The sequence below is a fragment of the Trichechus manatus genome, unplaced genomic scaffold (assembly GCF_000243295.1).
Source record: "Trichechus manatus latirostris isolate Lorelei unplaced genomic scaffold, TriManLat1.0 scaffold00014, whole genome shotgun sequence".
Taxonomy (NCBI): Eukaryota; Metazoa; Chordata; class Mammalia; order Sirenia; family Trichechidae; genus Trichechus; species Trichechus manatus.
The window spans coordinates 12,324,995-12,344,946 of NW_004443950.1; the positions used below are offsets into that span (position 1 = coordinate 12,324,995).

A 19,952-nucleotide genomic window follows, 5' to 3' on the forward strand; every position below is an offset into this window, starting at 1 on the left:
CAAAAGAGACCTGAATAAGTGGAAAAACATACCTTGCTCATGGATAGGAAGACTCAACATCGTGAAAATGTCAATTCCACCCAAAGCAATCTACAGATACAATGCAATCCCAATCCAAATTCCAGCGGCATTTTTTAATGAGAAGGAGAAACAAGTCACCAACTTCATATGGAAAGGGAATTGTCCCTGGATAAGTAAAGCATTACTGAAGAAAAAGAAGAACAAAGTGATAGTCCTCACGCTACCTAGTTTTGGAACCTATTATACCGCCAAGGTGGTCAAAACAGCCTGGTACTTGTACAACAGCAGATACATAGACCAATGCAACAGAATTGAGAAGCCAGACGTAAATTCATCCACCTATGAGCAGCTGATATTTGACAAAGGCCCAAAGTCCGTTAACTGAGGAAAAGACAGTCTCTTTAACGAATGGTGTTGGCAGAACTGGATATGCATCTGCAAAAAACTGAAACAAGACCCATCCCTCACACCATGCACAAAAACGAACTCAAAATGGATCAAAGACCTAAATATAAAATAAAAAACGATAAAGATCATGGAAGAAAAAATAGGGACAATGGTAGGAGCCCTACATGGCATTAACAGAATATGAACCATAAGTAATAATGCACAAACACCAGAAAAGAAACTAGATAACTAGGAGCTCCTAAAAATCAGATACTTATGCTCATCAAAAGACTTCACCAAAAGAGTAAAAAGACAACCTACAGACTGGGAAAAAAATTTTGGCTACGACAAATCTGATCAGTGTCTACTCTATAAAATCTACAAGATACTGCAAAACCTCAACAACAAAAGGACAAAAAACCCAATTAAAAAATGGGCAAAGACTGTGAATAGGCACTTCGCCAAAGAGGACATTCAGGTGGCTGACAGACTCATGAAGAAATGCTCACAATCATTAGCCATTAGAGACACGCAAATCAAAACTACAATGAGATACCATCTCACCCCAAAAAGGCTAGCATTAATCCAAAAAACACAAAAGAATAAATGTTGGAGAGTTTGTGGAGAGACTGGAACACTTATGCACTGTTGGTGGGAATGTTAAACTGTACAATCACTTTGGAAATCAATTTGGTGCTTCCTTGAAAAGCTAGAAATAGAAGTACCACAGGATCCAGCAATCCCACTCCTTGGAATATATCCTAGAGAAGTAAGAGCTGTCACACAAATAGATATATGCACACCCATGTTCACAATAGCAAAAAGATAGAAACAACCTAGGTGCCCATCAACAGATGAATGGATAAACAAATTATGGTATATTCACACAATGGAATACTAACCAATGATAAAGAACAATGATGAATCTGTGAAACATCTTATAACATGGAGGAATCTGGAAGGTATTATGCTGAGTGAACTTAGTCACAAAAGGACAAATATTGTATAAGACCACTGTTAGAAAAACCCAAGAAAAGGTTTAAACACAGAAGACAACATTCTTCGACGGTTATGAGGGTGTGGAAGGAGGGAGACGGGTATTCACTAACTAGAAAGTAGACAAGAATTGTCTTAGGTGACTGGAAGGACAGCACACATTACAGGGGAAGTCGGCACAACTTGACTAAACCAAAGCTAAGAAATTTTCTGAATACAACCAAACACGTCAAGGGACAAAGTAGCAGGGGCAGAGGTCTGGGGACCATGCTTTCAGGGGACATCTAGGTCAATTGTCATAACAAAGGTTTTTAAGAAAATGTTCTGCATCCCACTTCGGTGAGTGGCATCTGGGGTCTTAAAACCTAGCAAGCGGCCATCTAAGATGCATCAATTTGTCCCAACCCACCTGGAGTAAAGGAGAATGAAGAATACCATGGACACAAGGAAAGTATTAGCCCAAGAGACAAGAAAGGGCCACATAAACCAGAGACTTCATCAGCCTGAGACCAGAAGAACTAGATGGTGCCCAGCTACCACAATGACCGCCCTGACAGGGAACACAGCAGAAAATCCCTGACAGAGCAGGAGAAAAATGGGGTGCAGAACTCAAATTCTAGTAAAAACAGACCAGACTTCATGGTATGACTGAGACTGGCAAGAACACAGAAAACGTCGCCCCCTGCTCTCTGTTAGCCCAAAACTAAAACCATTCCCGAAGGCAACTCTCCAGACAAAGATTAGACTGGACTATGGGAGAGAAAATGTTTCTGGTGAAGAGTGTGCTTCTTTGCTCAAGTAGATACATGAGATTAAATGAGCAGCTCTCATCTGGAGGCAAGATGAGAAGGCAGAGAGGGTCTGGTTGAATGGACCTGGGAAATCCGGGGTGGAAGGGAAGAGTGTGCTGCCACAGTATAGGGAGAGAAAGTAGGGTCACAAAACAATGTATGTATACATTTTTGTATGAGAGACTAACTTGAATTGTAAACTTTCACTTAAAGCACAACAATAAAAAGAAAAGAAAAGATTGTGTGTCAACTTGGCTGGGCCACGATTCTCAATGTTTTGGCAGTGGTATAATGTTGTGATCACTTTCCTGTTGAGATATGATACGTGATCACCCCATAATGGGATCTGCTGTGAGTAGTCAATCAGTTGAAAGGGAGTTTCCTTGAGCTTGTGGCCTGCATCAAATACAAGCTGAAATTCTGGCAAACCTTGGGGGCTTTTTGCTTTTGCTGGATCCTGCAGCTGGCTCCTGTTCCTCTGACCTCTGGTTCTTGGGACTACAGCTAGCAGCTTACCTGTGTCCTTGCCTGCCAATCTTGGTATTCATCCATCTTCGCAGCCTGTGAGCAAGTGCCCTGCTCGCTGATCTGCTGATCTTGGGTTTTCCAGCCCCTGCGGCTACGTGAATCAGGAAAAGTCTCTATCCTGACGAATGGACTTGGGACATTCCAGCCTCTACAGCCTCGTGAGCCATTTTCTTGATAAAAATCTCTCTGTATATATGTATTTATATACTTCATTGGTTTTACTTCTCTAGAGAACCCAGCCTAAGACACAAGGTGTCTGGCTGGTGTGGGAATGGGGCTGGGGAGACACTCAGGGAAGCTAAGGTGGAAAACGAGATCAGAAGGTGCTAGGAGCTGTGAGAAACCCTCTAGGACCTCACAGTTGAGCAGAGGGTCAGTGCTATCACCATGTTTTTAAAACATATATTGGCTTCATAGTTGAATACTGAGAGGGAAATCTTACATATTTTTTAAAGTGGAGAAAAAGGAAAAGTATAGATAAGCCCAAAGAAGAAAAAAGATCCACAACTGAACTACCCAGGGATACTCACCATTATCATTTCAATATGTATTTTTCTAGTATTTTCTCCATGATTCATTCAATCAATCAATCAATCTGTCTATCTATCATCTATCTATCTATCTAAAGGTGTTCCTAGAGTGCAAAACAGGTAACGTGCCTGACCGCTAACTGAAAGGTTGGCAGTTAGAGTGAGTCCACCAGAGGTACCTCAGAAGAAAGGCCTGGTGACCTACGTCTGAAAAGTCAACTACTGAAAACCCTGTAGAGTACAGTTCTACTCTGACACATATGGGATCTCCATGAGTCAGAATTGACTTGATGGCAGCTGGTACTGGTATCTGTCAAAAAGCCTTCCTGAACGTATCAATATAACATAAGTATTTCCCTTAGCATTAAATATTCTTCCATAATATTATTCTTAAGGAGCCCTGGTGATGGAGTGGCTAAATACTTGGCTGCTAACTGAAAGGTCCGTGGTTCCAACCCACCAGCTGCTCTGTGGGAGAAAGATGTGGTAATCTGCTTTGGTAAAGATCATAGCCTTGGAAATCCTATGGGACAATTCTACTCTGTTCTATAGGGTCACTATGAGTCGGAATCAACTCAACAGCACACAACAACAACAACAAGAATAGCAATAAATATTCTTCCGTAATATTATTTTTATGTTTACGTAGTCTTTCCTGGTAATAATGCAAATTAATTTATTTAACCAACGTCATAATATTTGACACTTGGGTTATTTCCAGTGTTTTACTTTACAAACACTGCAGCATAAACATCCTTATACACCTTTGTGTGCCTCCTTGATCATTTTAGCTTTAAGATAAATTCTGAGTAATGGAAACGCTAACTCAGAAATGTGTCTTTAAAGTGTTGATGGGAATTGCCAAGCTGTCCTTCAGAGTACTTTTGGTTGTTAATACAGGCTTGCTATACACTTCCTACTCTGGCCTCAACTTGTGCTCCTGGTCCACCCTGCTAAGGTTCTCTAAGGGAAGCCAGGCACCTGGGTCAGTCTAGGGGAAGAGCCCAGGGCAGATGAGGAGGTATTACGTCCACTGAGTCCTCTTACATACTCCTAAACCTCCTTGAGTTGCCTCCAGAGCAATGGGCCAGGGCAGAGCTTTGGATGGAGATAGCTCTGGAAGAACAAATGTACCATTGACCCCCTCCCCATGACCATAAATTCTCCTCCTCTCCACTCCCCTGACAGGTTTTATCTCCTCTGGCCAAGAACCTCTTCCACTGGGCCATTTCTGAGAGTGGCGTGGCCCTCACTGCTGTCCTCATCAAGAATGAAAGCAGGTCCGCAGCCGAGGTAGGTCTCACTTTGGATAGCTGCCTAAACCCTTTGCTCTGCTCTCCTGGAATCTCAGGGGTCTTTCTTGCCAAGGTTCCAACTGACATCGTCAAATAATTATGGAAGTGAGAATGGCTAAGCAGGACAATGAGACACCTTGTTCAAGGTCTTCGCTAGCTACTGCTGCCTTAAAGAAAAATGCCACAAGTGGGTGACTTTAAAGAACACGGATATTTTGTCTCACAGTTTTGGAGACCAGGAGCCTGAATTCAGGGTGTCAACAGGGCTAGGTGCTCTCTGTCTGCTCTAAGGGAAGATCCTTGTCGCTTTCTGCTTCGGTAGTTGTTGGCCGTTCATGGCGTTCCTGGGCTTGGAGATGCATCTGTCTCTGCTGTTGCTCTCTCTCTGACCTCTACTTCTCCCTGTGCCTTTTAACTTATTCAGCAAATCCATGCTGAGAGGTGACTATGTACCAGGCACCATACTAGGCTCTGGGGAGCCAGTGCACACTAACCGTGGCCCCACCATCATGGAGTCTGCCTTCTATCCATCTACTTCTCCTCTGGTTACATTTTGCTTCCAGTTCACATGACCATCCCACCTGCTCCTGAGTTTCAGAACTCCCTTTTGATTCCAGAAAGTAGTAAGACCCTCTCTGTTGCTTTAGAGGTTTTAGCATTTTCATGTTAGAAGTGCTTAGCCCCAATTCCAGATCATTTAGGAAAGAAGTTCTCTGTCCCAGCTTTGCTTGGATGCCTATCCTTGGTCCCACTCAATGTAATTAGGAGGATGGGCAACTTATATGAATGTGGCTTTCAGGAGCCACTATGGGAACCCCGTGGCTCAGAAAAGTTGGGGCAAAGTTATGCTGGACAGACTAGTCCAACTCCAAGAGAGGCTGAGATGAGCTTCTTCTTCAGCAAGGTCTCCTTTTTTACTTTTTTTATTTTTAAAGAGGGAAAAAGATTCTGGGCTTGTGTCAATAACTCTCCAAGCATTAATCTGGGCTTCTCAGGGGCTTGTCTTAGAATCTTGCCCATTGTTTATTTTTTTTATGACTCATGATCTAAGAATGATTTTTATATTTCTAAGTAGTTTAAAAAATCAAAAGAAGAACAATATTTCACAACCTGTGAAAATTACATGAAATTCAAATTTCAGTGTCCATAAGTAAAGTTTTATTGGAACACAGCCACAGCCATTCATTTGCATATTATCTTGTTTAACTTTGAAGCAACATCCAATATGCATTGGGCTGGATGTCAGGCTATTTTCCTTTAGGCCTCATAGTAAAATGATATTCTGTACTTTCTAAAGTGCTTTTGTGTGAGTCATCTTATCTGGACCTCCAGCAATTCTGCACACATTTTACTGTGTGTTGGTGCCCTTCTAAGCCCTTTCATGGATTAACTCGTCTTATAAGATAGGACAGTCATTATCTCCATCTATGGGCAGAGAAGCTGAGGAGCCTTGGTGGCACAATAATTAAGTGCTTAGTTGCTAACTGAAAGATCGGCACTTTGAGCCCACCAGCTGCTCTGTCCAGAGAGACCTGGCAATATGCTCCCATAAAGATTACAGCCTAGGAAACCCTATGGGGCAGTTGCACTCGGTCACATAAGGCCGCTATGAGTCAGAATCAGCTTGATGGCACACAACAACAGCAAAACCACGGCTGGCAAAACTGACAAACAGAGAAGCTGAATGACTTGCCCAAGGTTAATGGCTAGCAAGTGGCGGAGCTGAGATTTGAATTCAGGCAATGATATTGAGAGTCAATGCTCTTAACCACCACTCCAAACTGCCTCTCTTTAGACATTCAGCTTTGAGAACATTATACGCTTTTTAACAGAGACAAGGTAACAGAGGAGCCCTTGGATACTGAAACACTTAAAGCACTCAGAAGAAAGGCCTAGTGATCTACTTCTGAAAAATCACAGCCATTGAAAACCGTATGGAGCACAGTCCTACTCTGAAACACATGGAGTTGCCATGAGTTGTAATTGACTTGATGACAACTGGTTCTGGTTAAAGTAACAGAGACAGAGAGGATGTGTAATTGGCTCAAATCACAATTCTAATTAATAATGGAGGCAAGACTAGGACCCAGGACCCACGCCTGCTGGTCTACTTTCTACTATCCTGTGCTGTCTTCAGAAATAAGGTGGGGGTAGAACACTGTGTCTATATAGTTTGAGGGAGGGGACATCACTCTTGAATTCTGCTGTAACCTGTGATCTCTGCAGAAAGTTGCTATCTTGGCTGGGTGTAAAACCACTACCTCTGCTGTCATGGTTCACTGCCTGCACCAGAAGACAGAAGAGGAACTCTAGGAGGTGTCACTGAAGATGATAAGTGCATTCATTCTTGTGGCCACATAAGTCCCACCCTGTAAACCTGGCCCAGGCTTCATCATTTCAGCTGCCCCCTTTACCTGAAAAATCTGCCTGGACAATTTCTTTTCTCGCAGGAGCAGTGTTAACCTCTGGATCTCAACATACAAGTAATTTCTTCTTTCCTTTTTTTATTGTGAAATATTTTATATGTCAGAAAAGTAAAAATAATAATAACATAATGAACAATTCTATGATAACCCCCCAGTTCTATCAAAGCTTGATATTTTGCTTCTCTTGGTTTCAGATATATTTTTAAGAAATTAACCATTACAGATTTAACTGAAAATCCCTGGGTATCCCGTTCTGGTTCCATTCTCCCAGTTTCTTCCCAGAGGTAACCACTATCCTGAATTTTGGGGATGAGGATATTAAGAACAAAGATAGTCACAATTTATCTTGGCTAATTTAGAAACTACCTAAATTATAACTCAGTAGTAGCCCATTTCTAGATTTCCTGAGACCCTGCCTCAACTGTGATTCTAGAATAGTCATCCATCCACCCATCCATCTATCCATTCATCATCTTATTATCCATCTATTCAACCACCAGTCCATCAAATCCATCAATATCCTTTCATCAATCTAATGTCAGTCAATCCACTAATCCATCAATAACCTTACCTCCATCTCTCATCAACCTATCTAGCACCCCTTCATCATCTAGCCACCATATATCTTCACTTCAAAAACCAATGATTCATCTGTCATCTGTCTGCCAGTTACCATCCATCTATCCAGTTATTTATTCAATTCATCCATACTCCATGTATTGACCAACCCCTTCCATCCATTCATGCATCGTCCATCGATCTATCCATCCATGCTAAGAATATGTGGAGTGTCAGAGGAGATGCTGCAGACATGAATATGGGTGTGTTTCCTTGCTCACAAGGAACTATCCAAGGAAAAACATGCCTATTGCTAAGTGTGGTGGGAGTATGGAGTGGGAAGCATTCATTTTAACCAGCAGGGATGCTTCACATAGAAGGTGACATAGAAGGATTGATGGATGGCTATGCTGTCTGTCATCACAGAGAAGCTACAGCAGGGCAGACACCTCAGAGACTACAGGACCTAGAGCCAAGCTATTCCCTTTGTGAGGGAAGGGTGTGAATGTGGCCCACTAGTGAGTGTGGGGACATATAGAAGTCAGGTTATTAATGGAGTTTTGGCTTATGTCCATCTCATATCCCCAAACCCATCCTGTAGTGATTTCCTTAGTTCCAGAATGCATAATTGGAATAGATATACTCAGCAACAGGCAGAACCCCCAAATTGGATCCCTGACAAATAGAGTAAGGGCTATTATGGTAGGAAAAGTCAAGTGGAACCCATTAGAACTGCTCCTGCCTAAGAAAATAGCAATACGACATTCCTGGAGGGATTGCAGAGATTACTGCCACTATCAAAGACTTGAAGGATTCAGGGGTGGTAGTTCCCACCACATCCCCATTCAACTCATCTATTTGACCTCTGCAAAAAACAGATGGATCTTGGAGAATGACAGTAGATTATCGAAAACTTAACCAGGTGGTGACTCCAATTGCAGCTGCTGTTCCAGATGTAGTTTCATTGCTTGAGCAAATTAATACATCTCCTAGTAGCTGGTATGCAGCTATTGATCTGGCTAATGACTTTACTCCATATCTGTTTTGAAGACCATCAGAAGCAGTTTATCTTCAGCTGGCAAGGCCAGCAATACACCCTCACTTGCCTACCTCAGGGCTACTTCAACTCTTCAGCCCTATGTCATCATTTCATCCGCAGGGACCTTGATCACCTTTCCCTTCCACAAGACGTCACACTGGTCCATTACATTGATGACATTATGCTGATTGAGCCTATTAAGGAAGAAGTGTCAATGACTCTGGACTTACTGGTAAAACATTTGCATGCTGGAGGGTGGGAAATTAATCCCACAAAAATTCAGACACCTTCTACCTCAGTGAAATTTCTAGGGGTCCATTGGTGTAAAGCATCTAAAGTGAAGGATAAATTATTACATCTGGCTCCTCCCACAGCTAAAAAGGAGGCACAATGCCTTGTGGGCCTCTTTGGATTTTGGAGGCAGCAGATTTCTCATTTGGGTGTGCTATTCTGGCCTATTTGTCAAGTGATTCTAAAAGCTGCTGGTTTTGAGTGGGGCCTCGAACAAGAGAAGGCTCTGCAACGGGTTTAGGCTGCCATGCAAGCTGCTCTGCCACTTGGGCCATAAGATCTGGCTGATCCAATGGTGCCTGAAGTGTCAGTAGCAGATTGGAGTCTTTGGTAGGCCCCTATTGGTGAATAACAGCCCAAACCCTTAGGATTTTGGAGCCAAGCCCTGCCATCCTTTGCAGATAACTACTTTCCATTTGAGAAACAGCTTTTGGCTTGTTACTAGGCCTTAGTAGAGACTGAACACTTACCTATAGGCCACCAAGTCACTATGAAGCCTAAGCTGTCCATTATGAACTGGGTGTTGTCTGTCCCACAGAGTCATAAAGTTGGGCATGCGCAGCAGCACTCCATCATTAAATGGAAGTGGTATATACGAGATCAGGCCCAAACAGAACCTGAAGGCACAAGTAAGTTGCATGAGGAAGTAGCCCAAATGCCCATGGTCTCCACTCCTGTCACATTACCTTCCATCTCCTAGTATTCACCTATGGCCTCATGGGGAGTTCCTTATGATCAGTTGACTGAAGAAGAGAAAACTCGTGCCTGGTTTACAGATGGTTCTGTGCAATATGAAGGCACCATTCGAAAGTGGACAGCAGCAGCACTACGGCCCTTTTCTGGGACCTCCCTGAAGAATAGTGGTGAAGGGAAATCCTCCCAATGGGCAGAACTTCGAGCAGTGCACCTGGGTGTGCACTTTGCTTGGAAGGAGAAATGGCCAGATGTACGATTGTATACTGATTCATGGGCTGTGGTCAATGGTTTGTCTGGATGATCAGGGACTTGGAAAGATCAGGGATTGGAAAATTGGAGACAAGGATATATGGGGAAGAAGTATGTCGATAGACGACTCTGAATGGGTCAAAGAAGTGAAGATATTTGTGTCTCATGTGAATGCTCACTGTCATGAATTGCATTGTCCCCCCAAAAAATCTGTCAACTTGGCTAGGTCATGATTCCCAGTATTGTATGATTATCTACCATTTTATCATCTGATGTGATTTCCCTATGTGTTGTAAATTCTATTACTATGATGTAATAAGATAGATTAGCTGCATTTGTGTTGATGAGATCTACAATATTAGATAGTGTCTTAAGCCAGTCTCTTTTGAGATATAAAAGAGAGAAGCGAGCAGAGAGACAGGGAGACCTCACATCACCAAGTAAGCAGTCCTGGGAGCAGAGCACATCCTTTGAACCTGAGGTTCCTGCAGTGAGACGCTCTCAGACCAAGGGAAACTGATGCATCAAAAGGACCTTCCTCTAGAGCTATCAGAGAGAGAAAGCCTTCCCCTGAAGCTGGTGCCCTGAATTCGGACTTCTAGCCTACTGGACTGTGAGAGAATAAAATCCTCTTTGTTAAAGCCATCCACTTGTGGCATTTCTGTTATAGCAGCACTAGATGACTAAGAACTCACCAAAAGGTGACCTCAGCAGAAGAGAATTTAAACAATCAAGTGGATAGAATGACGTGTTCTGTGGAAACCAGTCATTCTCTTTTCCCAGCTACTCCCGTCATTGCTCAATGAGCTCATGAATAAAGTGGCCATTGTGGCAGAAATGGAGGTTATGCATGGGCCCAGCAACATGGACTTCCACTCACCAAGGCTGATTTGGCTACAGCTACTGCTGAGTGTCCAATGTGCTAGCAACAGAGACCAACACTGAGTCCCAGATCTGGCACCATCCCTTGAGGTGATCAGCCAGCAACCTGGTGGCAAGTTGATTACAATGGACTACTTACATCATGGAAAGGGCATCTTTATGTCCTTACTGGAATAGACACTCTGGATATGGATTTTCCTTCCCTGCACACAATGCTTCTGCCAAAACTACCATCCATGGATTTAAGAATGCCTTATCCACCATTGTGTTATCCCACACTGCATTGCCTCAGAACAAGGGACTCACTTCACAGCAAATGAAGTGCAGCAGTGGGCCCATGCTCATGGAATTCACTGCTCCTACCATGTTGCCCATCATTCTGAAGCAGCCGTCTTGATAAAACAGTGGAACAGCCTACTAAAGACACAATTACAGCACCTGCTAGGTGGCAATACTTTGCAGGGTTGGGGCAATGTCCTCCAGGAGGAATGCTCTAAACCAGCATCCAATATATGGTGCTGTTTCTCCTATATTCAGGATTCATGGGTCCAGGGATCAAGGGGTGGAAATGCGAGTGGCACCACTCACTATTACCCCTAGTGATTCACTCACCAGATTTTTACTTCCTGTTCCTGCAACCCTATGCTCTGCAAGACTAGAGGTCTTAGTTCCAAAGGGAGGAATGCTTTCACCTAGAGACACATCATTGATTCCATTGAACTGGAAGCTAAGAAAGCCATCTGGTTACTTTGGACTCCTTAAGCCTCTGGATCAACAGGCAAAGAAGGGAATTACCATACTGGCTAGTGTGATTGATCTTGATTACCAAAAGGAAATTGAATTGATATTACATAATGGAGGTAAAGAAGAGTATGTCTGGAATGCAGGAGATTCCTTAGGGAATCTCCTAGTACTACCATGCCCCGTGATTAAAGTCAATGGAAAACTATAGCAACCCAATTCCAGCATGAAAACTAATGGCCCAGACCCATCAGGAATGAAGATTTGGATCACCACACCAGGCAAATAACCAAGACCAGCTGAGGTGCTTGCTGAGATCAAAGGGAATATGGAAGGGGTGGTGAAATAAGGTAGTTCTAAATACCAGTTGCAGAAACAAGGACTGTAATTGTTATGAGTATTTCTGCTTTGTATGTGTGCATTAAATATTTTTGTTTCCTTCACTTATAAAATACAAGATGTAAACAGGGCTACTGCATTTTGGGTTGTATGTGTGTTTGTTGTATCATGTTAGGCTAAAGTATGACTTTATAATTATCTTTATTCAGAGATTTTGTATGGTTTGAGGAGATGTGTACAGGTGCCAAGTTGACAAGTGATGGACTGTGATGATTAAGACTATGTGTCAAGTTGGCTGGGCCATGATTCTCAGTGTCTCAGTGTTTTGGTAGTCATATAATGTTGTGATCACTTCTCTGTTGAGATTCGATATGTGATCACCCCCATGATGGGATCTGCTGTGAGTAGCCAATCAGTTGAAAGGGAGTTGCCTTGGGCATGTGGCCTGCATCCAAAAATAAGTGGAAATTCTGGCTTTCGCCTCCTCTGGATCCTGCAGCTGGCTCTTGTTCATCTGACAAGTGGTGGACTGTGATAGTTAAGATTGTGTGTCAACTTGGCTGTGCCATGATTCTCAGTGTTTTGGCAGCTGTATAATGTTGTGATCTCTTCCCTGTTGAGATTCGATATGTGATTACCCCCATAATGTGATCTACTGTGAGTAGCCAATCATCTGAATGTAAGCGGACATTCTTGCTTTTGCCTGCTCTGGGTCCTGCAGCTGACTCATGTTAGTCTGACCTCCTGTTCTTGGGACTTGAGCTACAAGCTTACCTGCAGTTTTGCCTGCCTATCTTAGAATTCATTGATTTTCACAGCCTGTAAGCAAGAGCCCTGCTCTCTGACCTGACAATCTTGGGTTCGCCAGCTCTAGAAGCCTCTATCCTGATCCGTTGACTTGGGACATTCCAGCCTCTACAACCATGTGAGCCAGTTCCTTGATATAAATCTCTCTCTAAATATATATTTATATGCTTTACTGGTTTTGCTTCTCTAGAGAATCCAGCCTAAAATGGTAAAAGTTACAGTCTTGAAAACCCTATGGGGCAATTCTACTCTGTTCTAGAGGGTCGCTATGAGTTGGAATCAACTCGATGACACACAACAACAACAACAGCATTAAGTATTCTTCCATAATATGATTTTTATATTTACATAGTCTTTCATGGAAATAATGTAAATTTTTTAACCAACGTCATAGTATTCGACACTTGGGTTATTTCCAATGTTTTACTGTTACAAACACTGCAGCATAAACATCCTTATACACCTTAGTGCGCTTCCATGATCATTTAGCTTAAAATAACTTCTGAGTAATGGAAATGCTAACTCAGAAATGTGTCTTTAAAGGTTTCATGGGAATTGCCAAGCTGTCCTTCAGAGTAGTTTTGGTTGTCGATAACCAAGGTGTGCCACACACTTCCTATTCCAACCCTCATCCTGTGCTCCTGTTCCACCCTTCTGATGTTCTTCTGGGGGAATCCAGGCCCCTGAGTCAGTCTGGAGAACAGCCCATGGCAGACGAGGAGCTATTATGTCCTCTTACATGCTCCTGAACCTCTTTGAGTTGCCTCCACAGCAATGGGCCAGGGCAGAGCTCAGGATGGAGGTAGCTCTGGAAGAACATATGTGCCATTGACCCTTTCCTTGTGAGCATAAACTCACCTCCTTTCCACTCCCCTCACAGGTTTTGTCTCCTCTGGCCAAGAACCTCTTCCACCAGGCCATTTCTGAGAGTGGCGTGGCCTTCAATTCTGTTCTGGTCAGGAATGAAAGCAGGTCTGCAGCTGAGGTAGGTCTCACTTTGGAAATCTGCTTGCACCCTTGCTCTGCTCTCCTGGAATCTCAGGGGTCTTTCTTGCCAAGGATCCAACTGACATCCTCAAAGAATTGTGGAAGTGAGAGTGCTTACACAGCACAATGAGACACCTTGCTCAAGGTCTTAGTTTGCTAGTGCTGCTATAACAAAAAAATGCCACAAGTGAGTGGCTTTAAAGAACAGGGATTTATTGTCTCACAGTTTTGGAGGCCAGGAGTCCAAAATCAGGGCTCTGGCAGAGATAAGTTTTCTCTGTCAACTCTAAGGGAAGATCTTTGTCTCTTTTTGCTTCGGTAGTTTTTGGCAATTCACGGCATTCCTGGGCTTCAAGATGCATCTGTCTCTGTTTGTCGCGCTCTCTCTGTCCACTATTTATCCCTGTGCCTTTTAACTTATTGAACAAATCCATACTGAGCACTGACTATGTACCAGGCACAGTACTAGGCTCTGGGGAGCCAGTGCACACTCAACATGACCCCACCATCATGGAGTCTGCCTGCTATCAATCTGCTTCTTCTCCTCTGGTTACATTTTGCTTCCAGTTCACATGGCCACCCTACCTGCTCCTGAGTTTAAGAACTCCCTTTTGATTCCAGAAAGTAGAAAGACTTTCTCCTGTTATAGAACTTTTAGCAATGTCATGTTAGAAGTGCCCAGCCCCAATTCCAGATCACTTAGGAAAGAGGTTCTCTGTCCCAGCTTTGCTTGGATGCCTACCCTAGGCCCCAATCAATGTAGTTAGGAGGATGGGCAACTTATATGACCGTGGCTTTCAGGAGCCACTACAGGGACCCTGTGGCCCAGAAGAAGGAACCATTCTCAGAAAAGTTGGGAACAAAGGTGTGCTGGACAGATCAGCCCAAATCCAAGACAGGCTGATACGAGCCTCTCCTTCAGCAGTGTGTTCTTTTTACTTTTTTTATTTTAAAAGAGGGAAAGAGGTTCTGGGCTTGTGTCAATAACTCTCCAAGCATTAATTTGGGCCCCTCAGTGGCTTGTCTTAGAATCTCGCCCATTGTTTATTTTTTTATGATCGATGTGCTAAGAATGATTTTTATATATTTATGTAATTTAAAAAATCAAAAGAAGAACAATATTTCACAACCTGTGAAAATTATATTAAATTCAAATTTCAGTGTCCATAAGTAAAGTTTTATTGGAACATAACCACAGCCATTCATTTGCATATTATCTTGTTTAACACTGAAGCAACATCTGCTATTCATTGGGGTAGATGCCAGATTATTTTCCTTTAGCTCTCATAGTTAAACGACATTCTGTACTTTCTGAAGTGCCTTTGTGTGAGTCATCTTATCTGGACCTCCCGCAATTTTGCACATGTTTTAGTGTGTGTCGGTGGCCTTCTAAACCCTTTCATGTATTAACTCGTCTTATAAAAAAGGCCAGTCATTATCCCCATCTATAGGTGTAGAAGCTGAGGAGCCTTGGTGCCACAATGGTTAAGTGCTTGGCTGCTAACCAAAAGGTCGGTGCTTTGAACCTACCAGCCACTCTGTCGAGAAAGACCTGACAATATGCTCCTATGAAGATTACAGCCTAGGAAATCCTATGGGGCAGCTCTACTCTGTCATGTAAGATCGCTGTGAGTCAGAATCAGCTCGATAGCACACAACAACACCACCATGGGTGGAGAAACTGAGAAACAGAGAAGTTGAGTGACTTGCCCAAGGTCAAATGGCTAGTAAGTGAAGGAGCTGAAATTTGAATTCAGGCAATGTTACTGAGAGTCAATACTCTTAACCACCACTCCACATTGCCACTCTTCAGACATTCAGCTTTCACATCATTATGCTCTTTTTAACACAGATAAGTTAACAGGCAAAAACAGTTAAGTACTCAGAAGAAAGGCCTGGGGATCTACTTCTGAAAGATCACAGTCATTGAAAACCCTATGGAGCACGGTTCTCCTCTGAAACACATGGAATTACTATGAGTCGTAATTGACTTGATGACAAATGGTTCTGGTTAAGGTAACAGAGACAGATAGAATGTGTAATTGGATGAAAGCAGAATTTATATTAATAATAGAGGCAAGACTAGGACCCAGGACCCACGCCTTCTGGTCTATTTTCTACTATTCTATGCTGCCTTCAGAAATAGGGTGAGGGTAGAACACTCTGTTATATTGATTGAGGGAAGGGACATCACTCTTGAATTCTGCTGTAACCTGTGATCTCTATAGAAAATTGCTATCTTGGCTGGGTGTAAAACCACCACCTCTGCTGTCATGGTTCACTGCCTGCGCCAGAAGACAGAAGAGGAACTCTTGGAGACGTCGCTCAAGATGGTAGGTGCTTTCATTCTCGTGGCCACATAAGTCCCACCCTGTAAACCTGGTCCCAGGCTTCATCATTTCACCTGCTCCCTTTACCTGAAAAATCTACCTGGACAGTTTCTTTTCTCTCAGGAGCAGTGTTAACCTCTGGATCTCAGTAAGCAATTTCTTCTTTCCTTTTTTTATTGTGAAATATTTCAAATGTCAGAAAAGTAAAAATAATAATAACATAATGAACAATTCTGTGATAACCCCCCAATTCTATCAAAGCTTATTATTTTGCTACTCTTGATTTCAGATATATTTTAAAGAAATTAAACATTAAAGATTTAACTGAAAATCCCTGGGTATCCTATTCTGGTTCCATTCTCCCAGTTCCTTCCCAGAGGTAACCACCATCCTGAATTTTGAGGATGAGAGTATTAAGAACAAAGATGGTCACAATTTATCTTGGCTAATTTAGAAACTACCTAAATTATAACTCAATAGTAGCCCTATTTTCTAGATTTCCTGAGACCCTGCCTCAACTGTGATTCTAGGGTAGTCATCCATCCACTCATCCATCTATCCATTCATCATCTTATTATCCATCTATTCAACCATGTATTCAATATTCTTTCACCTATCTAATATCAGTCAATCCACTAATCCATCAATAACCTTACTTCCATCTATTATCACCCATCCAGCACCCATTCTTCATCCAGCCACCATATATTTTCACTTCAAAAACCAATGATTCATCTGTCATCTGTCTGCCAGTTACCATCCATCTATCCAGTTATTTATTCAATACATCCATACTCCATGTATTGACCAACTCCTTCCATCCATTCGTGCATCCATACTTCCATCTATCCATCCACGTTAACCATATGGGGGATGTCAGATGAGATGATGCAGACATGACTATGAGTATGTTTCCTTGCTCACAAGGAACTATTCAAGGAAAAACACACCCATCGCTAAGTGTGGTGGGAGTACAGAGGATGGAAACATTCATTTTAACCAGCAGGGATGCTTCACACAGAAGGTGACATTTGAGGATTGATGGATGGCTATGGTGTCTGTCATCACAGAGAAGCTACAGCAGGGCAGGCACCTCAGAGAGTACAGGACCTAGAGCCAAGCTATTCCCTTGCTGGGGAAGGGTGTGAATGTGAGCCCCAAAGTAGCCTGAGCCCTTGGACTTTGTGTCTGGACCCTGACCTCCCAAGGATACTCCCACGGTTTCCCATGGACAGGCATAGAGCACTGGACTCTGCTTGTATCCCCGTGGGTTGAACCCAGTGTGATCTTTGGGCTTGGATCATGGTGTTTCAACCCCAAATAGGGTGACCAAAGTGTTCAAAGAATTAACATGCAAGTATTTTCTGATGCCTAGAAAGAGGCAAATATTTTACCAATTCTTCATGAGGCACAAGGGGATTCAGCTTATAAGGGGAGAGTTGATGACTTTGGGAAAACCAAGAGAATCTAAGAATCTAAAATCTCATCTGGAATTTTCTGAGATCATTTGGAAGTGCTTTCCATGATTATTCACTATCCCCAATACACACACACACACACACATACACACACACACACACACCTGGCTGCTGGGGATACAACTCAGAATGTAGAGAACCTTTCTGTCCACTTCTTGCATACTGGTCAGGCATATTGGCTGCAGTGTAATGTAACAATCAGTGAAATTCTGGCGAACACACCAAAGAGAGCCACAGGGTAGGGTGAGTTTCAGTGAGCTTGTATGAGTCAGGACTTTCCAGAGCAAGATGAGAAAACTCATCTCAAATTGTCTCGAGCAAAAAAAAGGGATATGTTGTAATAGAATCTTTAGGAAAATGAAAAGTCCAAGAGTAGGTAACTTCAGGCACAGCTGGATCCAGGTGTTCATATGATATTACGGAGAATCTACCTGTCTCTGGTGGCCCAGTTGTTAAGAGTTCAGCTGCCAACAAAAAAGGTTGGCAGTTTGAATCCACCTGCCGCTCCTTGGGAACTTTATGGGGCAATTCTACTCTGTCCTATAGGGTCACTATAAGTCAGAATCAACTTGATGGCAATGCGTTTGGTTTGGTTTTTTATCTATCTGTATCTCTCAGCTTCCTATGCTCAGTGTTAGCTTCACTCTCAGGCAGGTTTGTCCCTTGGGGGATTAAAGACAACAATGGCATTCTAGACTTAAATTTTTTTACCTGCTTAGAAACTATAGTAGAAAGAGATGTCCCTTTCCTAATAATTCCAACAGACGTTTTAGAGTAAACTGTAGAGCTGACATGAGCAAGTACCATTCCTGAACTAATTATGAGGTCAGGGAGACAGAGCACCCCAGATCACATATATATTTCTGGAGCAACAGGGCGAGAGTGGGAAAGACGAAAGCCCCTCAAAGAAAAATTGAGGTGCAGTCTCCAGGAGAAGGGGAGACAGATGGAGGGTAGGGCAGGTACGAACAAGAGATGTCCTCTCCAGAGCTCCAACAACTCTGGATCGGGGTCCCCAGGCCTTGTCTTTGCCTTGTTCCTGCCTTCCCCTCCCCCTGTCCTAAACCAGGGGAGGCAGAGTTCTGCTCACTTCCTCTCAGCCAAACCAGGGTGGCACTTGAAGGGACAGCCTGTTACCTCCAGTGCGCAGCTAACAAAGATCAACTTCTCTCCCAGGAAGCCTTCTCATCCACAGCCTCTGCCTTTGTCTTCACAGAAATTCTTCACTTTTGATTTACTTGGAGACCCCAGAGAGGTAAGGGCCTTCGGTTTCTTGATTAAACGTTTCAAGCCTTGGGACTTTAAACTCCAGTTAAATGCTGGATGAAAGAATCCTCCTTTTTGTGGAATCATAGTAACTCTTTGTGTTTATATTACCAAGGCCTAGAGAGGGGAAGCCACTGGCCTGGGTAACACAGTCAGGAAGGCCAGAGGCAGGACTGGAGTCCATTTGCCACACTCCAATCCAGTGCTCCCTGTCATCAGTTCTGTGCCTCACGGGCCCAGTCTAACCCTCTCTTGTTTACATTTTCTGCTCCCCTAAATGCCCCTGTGGGTGGTGGCTGGGCTAGAATCTTCCTCTATGGGGAGGCAGAGATGTTACCAGGATAATGGGTTTCTTCAAGAGGCTTCATTGAAAAGCCCAAATCTTCTCCTGGGAGACCAGGTTTGGTTGACTGTGCAAGCTGCACTCTTTACAGGGCCTCAGGGAGAGAACCCAGAATCTCAGTCCCGGGCTCACCCTCCTCCCGGCCACACCGGCTAGAAACTTCAGCAGCATCCTCCCATCTCCTTCTCCTTCGACCCCCACCTTCCAGCAGGTTACCAGCTTCCAGTGACATTGCCTCTGTAACATCTGACAATACTTTCCTCTCTGCTCCCTCCCTGGGGAGTGATTTTTGAGGATTAAACAGGATTCATTCAGTCCCTCAGTGATTATTTAATAAGCACTGCTATGTGCTAGGACCTGATTTAGAAACTGGGGCTATAGTAGCAAAACAGACCAAAAAGACAAAATTTCCTGCTCTGTTAGAACCTAACATGCTAGTTGAGGGGATTACAGTAAACAAACAAAATGTGTAGTGTGTTTGATGGTAGTTACTGTTATGGAGAAAAATAAAACAGGAAATAGGTGTAGAGCTTGCCAGTGGATGTGTTGGTGGTTTGAATTTTAAGTAGAAATGTCAGGGAAAGGCTCAATGAGAAGGTGATATTTGGGCCAAATTCTGGAGGAGGTGAGGAAGCCAGCTCTCAGGAAAACTGGAAGAAGAGTGTTTCAGGCACAGGGAATGGCTTCTGCAAAGGTCCTGAGGCAGGAGGCCAAAGTAACTGGAGTGGATCAAGTCAGGGGAGAGAATAGGCTTGAGGCTAAAAAGGTAATGGGAGGTGGGGACTTGGAGTCAGTTCCTCAGGGATGGCCTGAATGGATCAATAGTGAAAAGTGACCACCAGCTGCCTGCCCCCAGGTGAGCCGATGTGGCTTCTCCAACCAGTGAGGAAAGCTTGCATTAAAAGTCACGAATGAAGCCCTTTGCAGCTCTCCCCCAGGGTGGCCAGCTAGGAAAGGCAGGCAAATGTGGTA

General features: G+C 43.3%; 1 protein-coding gene across 1 annotated transcript in view; it reads left to right on the top strand.

The window, feature by feature from the left end:
• Positions 1 to 19,952, top strand: part of LOC101341050 (liver carboxylesterase 1-like) — a 48,031-nt gene that overhangs the window by 19,079 nt on the left and 9,000 nt on the right. The window contains 3 exon segments of the mRNA XM_012554167.1: positions 4,442 to 4,546; positions 15,792 to 15,896; positions 18,588 to 18,626. Of these exon segments, the coding sequence (XP_012409621.1) occupies positions 4,442 to 4,546; positions 15,792 to 15,896; positions 18,588 to 18,626 (249 nt within the window).